This window comes from Microtus ochrogaster, unplaced genomic scaffold (genome assembly GCF_000317375.1).
Source record: "Microtus ochrogaster isolate Prairie Vole_2 unplaced genomic scaffold, MicOch1.0 UNK4, whole genome shotgun sequence".
Classification (NCBI taxonomy): Eukaryota; Metazoa; Chordata; class Mammalia; order Rodentia; family Cricetidae; genus Microtus; species Microtus ochrogaster.
This window is the reverse complement of record NW_004949102.1, coordinates 1,462,604-1,474,766: the sequence shown is the minus strand read 5'-3', so window position 1 is coordinate 1,474,766 and position 12,163 is coordinate 1,462,604. Positions and strand designations below refer to the sequence as shown.

General features: G+C 37.5%; 1 protein-coding gene across 1 annotated transcript; it reads right to left on the bottom strand.

Annotated features, from left to right (window-relative positions):
- Window positions 1-569: 569 nt before the first annotated feature.
- On the bottom strand, window positions 570-10,408 carry LOC101996838 (hyaluronidase-1-like). Its single transcript, XM_013353218.1, has 3 exons — window positions 9,488-10,408; window positions 3,215-3,304; window positions 570-1,019 (listed from the first exon to the last, which is right to left on the bottom strand). The coding sequence occupies exons 1-3, from the start codon at window positions 10,406-10,408 to the stop codon at window positions 570-572; spliced, it is 1,461 nt and encodes a 486-aa protein (XP_013208672.1).
- Window positions 10,409-12,163: the final 1,755 nt, after the last annotated feature.

The window sequence follows — 12,163 nt, the reverse complement described above, 5'->3', positions numbered from 1 at the left end:
GGAAGACAATGAGTTATTTCCTCTGGATTTGCTTCTCCTTATTTCAAGAATGCTTTCCCCAGATATTTTGGATTTTTGTTTTTTTATTTGATTTTCCTTTTTTTTTTTTTTTGAGACAAACTCTCACTATGTTATCTTGACTGGCTTTAAACTCACTATATAAGCCAAGCTGGCCTTGAAGTTACAGTCTACCTCCGCCTTCCAGGGGCTCAGGTTACAGGAGGAAACTACTGTGTCTGGCTCCCTGAGAGTGTTGACCTGTTTCTTCGCTGGCTGACTGTCTCAGTATAAAGGCTTTATGTGACTATCTTATATAAATTCAAGTGCTCTCTAATCCTTACTAAGGCTGAAGCCTGTTTCCCCCTTATTCTGCAAAGTACTGTCACAGCTCATATGTACGCCTATTTACTGCTTCTTTATCCTTAATCAGTTTCTAAGCTCCATGAGGACAGGTATACTCCTGTTAGCTAGCATGAAGTGAACAGCCAACAAACAATGTGTTTGGAATTTAAAACTAAAAATTGTTTATAAAAGGGTTGAAATCAAAGAAAAATAATATTTTCTTCTCTTTAGTATTTTAAGAAAAAATTGACATCGTAGTAGGGAATAAGAAAAAAATTCAGCAGAATCACAGCTAACGTCATGCCAAGAAGAACTAATAGATTCAATGCCGTTGCAGGAGCCTTGCTCTTCTGCCTCAAGAGATTGGGAACACGAGATCTGCAAGACTCTCCGTGCCAACCGTAATAACAGTGGCACACAAATTCATTCTTCATAGTCATTAATGTCTTCAGCTTACTCCTTGCAGAAATGACAAATCTGAAACCGTGGTCTGTGGCATAGTCCTTCTGGCTGTCCTCCGGCATGTGCAGATAGAAGGAGGACTCAGCTGTCTTTCGAACGCATCGCCCATGGCTGCTACACAGACTGTGACTGCACAGCTTGGCTGCGGATGTTACATTGAGAGCATAGGGGCCCAGCAACTCTTTGATAGTTTGCTGCACAGATAAACAAGACTCCTGTAGGGGGAAAAATGAGAGATGCTTAAAGAACAGATTGGAGTCCAGAAATAAACACACACATGCACAATTAACTTTACTTTGACAAAAATGTCAAGAACCTATAACACAGAAAAGATTGACTTGTTAAAAAAAAAAATGGGTTGGGATGAATTGTCCAAACAAACTTGAACCACTAGCTATACAACATAGGAAACTTCACAAAAAGTGGTTCAAACTTGAGCATTAAAAGCCAGAAACCAATAAAGCATTTTCAGAAAACTGGAGGTTTTTTTTCCTGTTTCCTGTCAGTCATGACAATTCTCTTGCATGAGACCAAAAGTATGGGTGACAGAATCAGAAATAAACAAGTGCAATTGTCAGACTAAACACTTCTGCACACACACCGTTAGCAGAATGAAAAGGCATCCCACAGAGTAATGCAAAATATGTGCAATCTCCTGCTTCCTATGGTATCTGACAACATAACCAAAGTCCAAATGATCCAAAGCAGCCCACATAAGAACTGAATAAAAAAATACACAAAGCACCAAAGTTTGGTGGAATAGGTCCATAATCTCAGCTACTTGGGAGGCTGAGGCAAGAGAATCACAAGTCTGTGGTCTGAGTGACCTACAGAACTGAGTTCAAGGCCATCCTAGGCAACTTTATAAGTTCCTATCTAAAAAGGTGAAGTAAAATGAGAGCAAGGAATACAGCTCACTGAATCAGCCCTTACCAAACATATGTAAGGCCATAGGTTCAATCCCTACATATGGATAAATAAAAAGACTCAGGCATTAGAGCACACATCTTTAATCCCAACACTCAATTGGAAGGCAGAGTCAGGTGGAGCTCTGAATTCAATGTGAGACTAGTTTATATAAAAGTTCTAGGCTAGTTATATAATGAGATTTTTGTTTCAAGAAAGAAAGTTTACTAACTCACCTTGCCATTTGTAAAAATAAATAGAAAAGACATGAATAAACATTTTTTCATTCCCAGAAAAGTACAAATCAAAGCTACAATGAACCATTGCCATATACCCATAAGGTTGGCTAATATTAAAACCTATCTAGAGATTGCAGGTGTTGATGACATTGTTTGGAACTCTGTCAGCCTATTGTTCAAATATAAAAAGATACAAGAGCTATGCAAAACAGTATGAAAGTTCTTCAAAAAATTAAAAATAGAGTTATCATATAATGCATGCATATACATGCACATACACAAATATGTACTCATACACACACTTATGGACATAGATACAAAGAGGCTTGAATCATGATCTGGAAGTGACATTCACACTTCTGTATTTAATGCCAGGCTATTCTTTGTAGTCAAGAATTGTAGCGAATCCAAGTGACCATCAAGAGATGATTGGGTGACAAATTGGGATACATAGAATAGAATATTGTTCAATTGTAAAAAATGAAGAAAATTCTGTCATTTATGACAATTCTAGTGAATCCGGAAGACATTGTGCTAAGTAAACTAGAAAATTGAACAGGAAAAAATACTGTATGAGTCCATTTATGCATGAATGCTCTAAATAGTCAAATCAATACATTGAAAGGTGCACTCTTGCTAGACAAACAAACACTAAAGACCTGCTGTACAGCCTCATATCTGTAATTAACAGTGGTGGATTATGCATTTCCTAATTTGTTATCAAATAAATGCCATGTTAAATAGTCTAACTACAAATTTTAAAAATATCAATCAACTATTATATATGTACAATTTTCCTTTCATTTCTATTTTGGATTATAAGCTACCATCATCATAAAAAATAATTGGAGAGAATCCATTCTTCATCAAAAAATTATTTTCAAATTTTCATAATAACTTGTGTCAAATATATACAGGAGCATCTTTTTACTAAAATCCCTGCATTGTGGGTTTAATTATAGCACAATTTTTAAATGAAGAAGTTAAGACAGAGAGCAGTTACTTAACATGCCACAAATTATCCCCTTGGAATATAATAATCGGTTTCTTACTTTAGGCTATCCAGTGAAAGACTGTGTTTGTCCACCCTGCTGTTAACAGCAGTCTGGTATAGAATTGAATGATCAGCATTGACCACTACAGCCTTTCAACTTTGTGGCAGCCAAGGAAACAAGCAGTCAGCAACCAACCGGTGTGAGAAGCATTTTTTTATTATTATAACTCACTCTCTAGAATGAAATACTAACAGAAAAATCACCACTGACCTTGGAATCAGAATATTCGTATCCTCCCCACAATATTATTCCTGATGCTCCCAATGCAGCACTTTCACCAATTGTATGAACTAGGTCTTCCTACAAAAGAGAAGGACCACGAGAAATTCATGTCAAGTCATGTTAGGCATTGCTTATTCATTAATACGTTTTTGTTTATAAAGAAAACAGTTATAGAAGAACTGGAAAGGGTGATTTGGGCATTTTAAGTTATCTGATAATAGTCCAGTGCAAGAAACACTCTAAAAAATAAAGCTATAAAAGCAAATAGGTTCCAGTCTCTGGTCTGGAGTTCTGTAAAATGTCTTTAAAGTAGACATATATACAAGTAATGAGAATACAGTGAAATGATGTCCATATTTGCTGCCCTCACACAGTATATATTGATTAAAAGAACCATGGCACACTTGTCTTTATTTTCATGTACAAGTACAGTCTTCACCCTTCATCAAGGGAACTTCTTTTCTCAACAGAGACATTTATAGTGACCACACCCAACCAAAATGCAGATACGAAGCTGGTCCCATTAAATACATCCACAAAACATTTCTGCACCTAAGGCTCAGAGAACATTGTGGAAGAGAGAGTGGAAAGATTTTAAGAACCAAAGTGCCAAGGAGTTTATTGTAAGATTGCATCTCCTAGCAATATCAGAATCTATAGCCATAAAGTCTCAAGAATATGTCTGTCCATATGTAGGTTGAATAAGGATGACAACAATAAGTATGCCAAACTGGACAGAGAAAAGCCCATGAGGCCTCACCCTACACAAAGAACTATAGGCAAGTGGGGGAAGCTGGGGATAGGAGAGGCGGCCATGCCAGGGAAGAGCACACCAATTAGTTGTCAAGTACCAAACATCAACCCTGAAAACTTACTACAGATAGCATTATACAGACTAATCGGGTTATATTTAGGAGAGAGAGAGAGAGAGAGAGAGAGAGAGAGAGAGAGAGAGAGAGAGAGAGAGAGAGCAGCAATAAAAAAGGAATTTGAAGGAGAGGTATATAGAGGTATATGTGTGGGTTTGGAGGGAGAAAAGGAAAAGAAAAATGTAATCAATTTATAATTTCAAAAATAAAAATTTAAAAACCCTTGGTGAGGGAAGTCGGGCTGTATGACAGACCTGAATACTACTATTTATCCACACTTGTCTAATGCCAATCTGCCTTCTGGGTATTTGTGCCTATGCTCACAGACAAATGCTACTCTCAGCCTTAACAGAGAAGCTTCTCCTCTCAGTTAAAGGCTTCATGAATGGAGATTCATGGCTGCATAAGGTGCTGAGAAATTACAGTTAAGTACTCAGCTCTCAATGTAACAGTTAGCCCACCCTCTCCAAGGTTTTGGATAGAAATGTGGACAAAGGCTGCAAAAGTCTCTTTAAGGCATCACACAGACATTTCAAACATGGTGTCAAAGCAGCTGCAGTTGCTTTCACTGGACCAACACAAGTCTGGACCTGTCAACAGTGGACCATGGATTGGAGGAGCTCATGGGATTCTACCCTCCTTGCCATTCTATTGGCTATTGGGAGATTCTAGTAGAGTCTGTCCTTCTCCAGTTGTATATCTAATGTGAGACCACCAGGTACCAATGGGTGCTTCCAAACATGCAATCACATAGACAACCCTTGTGAAAAGCAAATCACAAAGCAAAATAAAAAGACATGAATATGTGAGCATTGTAAGAAGGGGAAGATCACCGACGTGGGAGGAAATAGGAGAGGGTAGAGAATGAGAGGTGTCAAATGCTTTATATAATGTATAAAATTGTCAAAGAACAAATGTTATCAATAAAAGTCTTACCCGCAAGTACTTATTCCCGGAATGGTAGTAATTTGCAACTTTAGTAAGACACAATTTTGCAGCCATGTAAAGCAAGCATAGGATAGGAACATCAAGATATTTGGGATCAAAGATAGCTAGGGAAGATGAAAATTGTTTGGGGAAAATAATAAAGGCCCAACAAATGCAATGTCAGTACAAAAATAAAAGAGAGGGAAGCTATTAGAGAGTCATTTCTAATTCAGATATATAATTCTTCATTGCCTGTGCTGCATAATGGAAAGAAAAGAAATGAGTTCCTCAAGTGACTCCCAGGTTGGGTGACTGAGTGGATTGGATATCAAGGAGGGGGTTATGGTAGGATTCTAGACCAAAAGCAAAGAAATGAGAAGCAGAAGGAGAGGAAAGGTAGGAAATGCTCTACAGTTTTGCTCTCCCGGGATGTATTAGAGATTCTTCGGAAGATTGGAGCACTCGACCAGATAGGCAAATTCTACACTACAACCAAGCTTTCCTGCATTGTAGTGAAGCTCTGATCACACGAATTGAGTTTCTCTTATTTGAAATGCTTGGGACCAGAATCACTTCAAATTTCTGACTTTTTCAGATTTTAGACAATCTGAATATACAGAATAAAATATTGCAGTGTGAAATCCAAGTCTAAATACAAAATTCATTTTCATGTTTCATAGAAATCTCATAGAAAATGCACAAAGATAATTTTGTGCAACATTTTGAATGCATGTATCCATGCTTTGACACTGAGGTCAGGTGTAAAATGTTCCTCTTGTTGCAGCAGGTCAGTGTATAAACAGTTTTGTATTTTAGAGCATTTTAGGTTTGGGTATTTTTGCTTAAAGATGCTTCTGCTAATCCTTGTGATCTGTAACTTTTCTAAGTAATACAAGTAAGACGATCATTCTTCTGCTACATAAATAATAGTACCACATTCCTTTGCTGAGGCATATTTGAAAGAACTAACAAAAATCAACTTGATTTGAAAAGTTATGTTTCTTAGACAATAAGTGAAAATAGTCCATACTATTGGTCGATTTGTGGTGCATATAATCAATAGGAAAGCATTAAGCTTATCAATAATAGTTTCTAAGATATCACATACTTTTAATGAGTACAGTATGTGAGTGATTTATTGGCTTGTGAAATAGAGTTCAGAAAGAAGAGCCTGTAATTTACATTTAAAGTCTGCGAGTGGGTTCTGGAGAAATGCTTCAGCACTTTAGAATACATGCAGCCCTCGCTGAGGACCTGAGTTTGATTCCCAGCACCTCTACTCCAGGCAGTTCACAACTGCCTGTAACTCCAGCACCACACACCACAACACCCTCTTCTGGAATCCTTGAGACCATGTACTCATGTAGACATTTCACACACAAAAGAAAAAAAGATTAAAAATAAAAAATCAATCTTTTTTTTTTTTGGATTTTTTGAGACAGGATTTCTCCGTAGCTTTTGGTTCCTGTCCTGGAACTAGCTCTTCTAGACCAGGCTGGCCATTCATCTTTTTTAAAAGCAGAAGAGTAGATAAAAGTGGTAAAAGTACAAGTTGGACTCTCATAAATATACACGTGTTCTCAAGTCAGCATTTACTACTAAGATGAACCTTCTAGCTTCTTGGATTATTAGTTTTACTGTTGGTATTAATAATAGTATTCCTGTTTCTTTGTAAGCTTAAATAAATAATTTAGAAGTAATTATAGCCTAGTCTTTTATAAATTAGTTTCTTGAAATTTCCATACCATTTTATGCAATGTGTTTTGATTAGATTCGCTCCCCTCTCCCAATTACAACCGGATCCACTCATCTTCCCTCCCCACTCAACTTTGTGTCCTCCTGTTTTTTGCTCTTAAAGTCCAATTTGTGCTGCCCTCATACTCTTGGATGCATGACCATCAAGTGGATCATGGTTAACCTAGTAGGTGTTATACTCCTAAAGAAAACTGGCTTCCCTTCTGCCAGTAGCTATCAGTTGCCAACGGCTCCTCATTCAAGGGTTAGACTTTAGACTTTGTGCCCATCTCCTTCCTTTCTTCATGCTGGAATTTTGTTTGGCTTGAGCTTATTCAGGTCGTGTGCATGCTGCCACAATCACTCTGATTCATGCAACACCTCTGACTCTTACTGTCTTCCTGCCTACTCTTCTGCCATGATCCTTGAACCTGAGGATGAGTGGGTGTAATATAGACTGAGCATTCCATTTATTAATCTCTGTACTTTGGACAGTTGTGGGGTCTCTGTGTTAATCACTATCTACTGCAAAAAAGAAGCTTGCCTGATAAGGGTTGAGAGATATACTAACCAATGGGTGTAACAATGAGCTATCAGGAGTCAGTTTAATGCTGTGCCCATTTAGCAGAATACTAGCCATAGTTCTTTGCTAAGGCCTCTTACCCATCTAGCCAAAGGGTTTTGAGGCCAATACTAGAGCCAGGCATAGGTTTCATCTTGTGAAATGGGCCTAAGAATCAGAAAGCAGTTGGTTACCCATGACATTGGTGTTATTAGTGCGCAAATGGACTTGATGCCACACTGGTAATTACTGTAGCTTGAGGAATCTTTTTGCCAAAAGAATTTTGGGGAAAAAATTGTATGTTAAGAGATCTTCTAGTTGAGGAATAGTTCAGTGAAAAGACTTGGAAAAAAAAAGACAAGATCCTAAAGTATTCAGAGAAGTGGCTTTTAAAAAAAGGACTCATCGCCGGGCGGTAGTGGCGCACGCCTTTAATCCCAGCACTCGGGAGGCAGAGGCAGGCGGATCTCTGGGAGTTCGAGGCCAGCCTGGTCCACAAGAGCTAGTTCCAGAATAGGAACTAAAAAAAGCTACAGAGAAACCCTGTCTCGAAAAACTAAAAAAAAAGACCCATCATTATTAGGAGTGTGTGTGTGTGTGTGTGTGTGTGTTTAAGTGTGTGTGTGAAGATACACGTGTGCCACAGTGCAAATCTGGAGAGCAAAGGACAACTTGCACGAGTTGGTTCTTTCCTTCCACTGTGGGTTATCAAACTCATGACGTCAAGTCTGCAATGCAAGAAATTTTCCCTTCTCATCCTCCCAACATGGACCCAGAACCGGCTTTTGAAACAAAGACTTAGTCTATGCTGCACTAGAAATAACATCAGAACTAACAGCACAAAGTTATCCAGAGGAAAAGTAACTAACTCTACATGCTCAAGAACTTCCTAAGAATTAATATTGTCCTAAAATGTAGCTTTCCTTCTGGTACAGAGGGGAAAAAAAGCTAAAGCAGAGGCCAAACAAAAGTGGATCCATGTTTGAGTGAGAAGTCGATTATATACTGCTGAGACTCCATCAACACTTTTTCCATTTTGCCCTGAACTTACTGAATGAATCTACCATTTTGAATGATATTAATAATCTTCTGATGATAAAACTATATAGGCTAATGAATAATGTATAAAAAATATTTATTAACAGGTTTTACTCAGAAATAATTAGGAAGAGTTGTTACTGCATTCAAATGCACCTACTCTAACATAAGTGGTCTAAGGAAGCAAGCTCTAAAAGTCTTACCTCTGTGTTAGTCATTGAAATAATGGAGCTGTTGGCAGTCAGATAGGGGTAGTAAATTTCTCTTGTGTCCATCTGCCTAATGGTTGCATCCATGCAGTAATGTCCTAAATGACAGTCTAGCTGATGTTTGAGCACCTCTAGAATCTGCAAATTCCTTATTTCCCAAGCAAGTTCCACCACATATCTCCTTGCTTCATACTTGGTGTTAAAGATGACACTCACTCTGTCCTGGCTTCATTTCCCATTGCTGTAATGAAACACCCCAACAACCAACTCATGAAAGAAAGTGTTGATTTTTAGTTCACAGTTTGAGGTTACAGCCCATCATTAGCAGGAAGTCAAGGCAAGCAGGAACATCCAAGCAGCCATGCAAATACAAACAAAAAGCAGAGAAAGAATGGGTGCCTGCATGTTCCCCATTTCCCAGCTCACTTCCTCCTCTTTTGTACAGTACAGAGGTCGAATCCAGAAAATGCTTTTAGGCTGGGTCTTCCCACATCAACTAGCAGATCAAGACATTTCCCACAGAGATATATCTACAGGGCAACCCAACCTAAACAATCCATCACTAAGAATCTCTTCCTAGTTGATTCCAAATTGTGTCAATAACAATTAATTATCAAAATATCTATTTATATAAACTACTCAATCCATTAGCACTAACTAATCCCAAATCTCTGTTTTATCTATTTCCGATCTGGAAAAATCACTAGAACCCTTATGAGAAACTCTTCTGAATCCTAAATGAGTTTTTTTTTAATCTTCTAAAATTCTAGATGCATGTCTAACTAGCAGTTGGTTGAAATTTCCTTTAATATTATAATAACATTTTAATTAGAATTAAATAACCCCCCAAAGACTTCTTTCTAGACTTTACATATATTCTATTAGTCTTATATTGCTCTTATGTGACTATTTTTTTTCTTACCTCTGACAGAGCTTCAATACTATGCAAATAAAATGGTCTGGAAAACATAAAAACTGGCAAAGCGTAGTCCTTTCTAGACATTTCTGAGACTCTCAGGGCTTCTCTCACCCGGAAATGCACAAATTTCAGTGCATTTAAGCTCGATTTTAGTACTTTATTTAAATATATCGAAGAATAGAGTGCTGTGCTTTTCTCCCACAGCCACAAGAGTCGGTCATTGCGGAAAATTTCCTCATCTGGGCAACTACCTGTGTAGAATTCTGGATTTATCCGGTAATCATAATTGTAGCAATCTGGGTAGAGATAGAAGCCCCATAAACGCTTTGGTCTCATTTCTAAAGCCAACGTGAGAGTCACGTTCATAAGACTCCTCCCAGCATTTTCAAACTCCTGTGTGGCAACTGCTCTCACTTTCTCTTCTGGCCAGGCAGGGTGGTGGTGTCGGGTGAAAGCTAACGAGTGCTTTTGGTATATTCTCCTGCCGCCCCAGTTCCGATCCCACTGGGGTTTCCAGCCTTCCCAGTCAATCACAGCAAGTCCATCTGATCTCCACCAAGTGACAGAGTCTGCAATGTCACTGGCGCTTTTCTTTAGGTGCTCAGAGAGGTTCACATTCTGAGGTATTCCACCATGGAAGGATTTTCCATCTTCAGAGAAGTAAGGGTAATATCCGAGTTCATGTGGATAAAATATGGCAATGGTAGATCCACTCTGGGTTTCTAATGGATTGGCAATGATGTCAAATTCTTGAAGATTCATATTTACATCAAAATGATCCTTGCAAAACAAAGTAGGAGCAGCCCAGAAGATGTTGAAAGGCTGGTTCTTGATCACCGGAGGCATTGCTGGTTTGAGAACTGCCTGGGTGACCAGAACAAAGAGCATGAGTTCGCCAAGCAGTGCCACCCACAGACTACACATGGGTTGTTGTCTTCAGCATAATGGAACTGTACTAAAAGCAAGAACAAATATTTAGATGAAGGACTCAAATTCCTGATGAGTTTCATAGTGTCGATTAAATAAATTGTGTTATCGCCTTTAATAGTAGAATAGCATCTTAACTAGAAATAAATAACTCCCAAAGATTTATTTCTAGGCTTTACAAATATTCTATTAATTAAGACTTAAGAGGTTTATTAACACACTTTTTTGTGATGTCATCTGAACAAAAGAAGAAAAATGAGAGTTTTTTTTCCCTCCTTGAGATACTGAGAGAAATTTAATGAATTAAGTACTAGAAATTTAATTCAAATCTTCTTCTTCATAAACTCTGTGCTCACCTATGTACGCTTACTATTTTTTTCTGGATTTAATTTCCTATACATTTTGAGTACATAACCCGAACCATCATAGACCAGTAGCCTTTGGTGTGAGGTCAATTAGAAAAAAGTATCTTAAGGATCTATTACATTATCCTATTAAATTAATAGAAAAGGGACTCTAAGAACATGTGCACTTGGAAATTAGCAAACATTGGCACTTCAGCAAATATTATATAGAACAAAAAAATAAATAATTAACAAGTAGTAACCTCTATGGAATTTGAAGTGTACTGACCTTGAGGGTTTGTTTATTTCCAAAGCACATAAGAGTTCCCACCGGAATCGCATAATACGACCCAGAAGCTAGAGGTGACAGTTACCTATTGTTGATTGTAGAGTTGACTACCACCTTTTCTTAGGCACGTAAATAAACCTTTAAAACTATTTTTTCCTTAAGCCATCATTCTCCTGTGGAAGAATGAGGCCATATTCTCAGTAGCTAAACTGCAGGTAAAACTTGACTTTTAGTCACATAGAGTCAGTTAAGACAAAAAAACTGCCAAAGAATCTTGCCAGAACACAGGGACTAATAGATGATGTATTCCAGCCAATCAGATCTGACTTTGAAAGCAAGATGGCTGAAGCTGAATAGCAAAGTTAGTTTGGTATGTTGTGTGCAATTTTTTAAAATAAGGTGGTGTACCGATTAGTTTAGGCCGTCAACTTGACACAATCTAGAATCTTCTGGTAAGAGAGTCTCTAATTACAAATTAAGAAATGAAAGTTAACCAGTGAGCGTGTCTATGAAGTTTCTTTTGTAGAAGATTTTAATCTCCTTTTCTGTGTATATAAAGTAGTAGGGACGCTATCTTTGTCACTGACCTGGAGATAATTCACTATTTTAACATTCTTTTTGTACCCCCGCACACATTTTTATAACAAACTTCTAGTATAGTAATATATATATATAATATATGTGTGTATGTATATATATTATAAATATCATGAGTTTTTGATGTAATGAAATCTTTCCAATGATTTTCTTTCAAGCCATTTTTGTTATTCAAAGCATAAAACCCATTTTGTTTTTTACCATTTATAACACATGAATGCACTTGAATTTATTAGCATCTGATATGTTTTAAACAGTGTATTCTGTCAAAAAATGCTATAACGAGACCAATATAACCCTATATATTGCAAAAATGATACAGATTCTTACAAGTACAAAATTATAAGACAAGAAGAAAAATACTTATCACCTTAGGCATGGAAATGCCTCTCTGATGTGGGAGTGTCATATATCAATCTGTTGATTTCATTGGTTGAGTAATAAACAAACTGCTTGGGCTCATAGCTTAGAACATAGGTGGGTGGAGTAAACAGAGCAGAATGCTGGGAGGAAGAGGAAGTG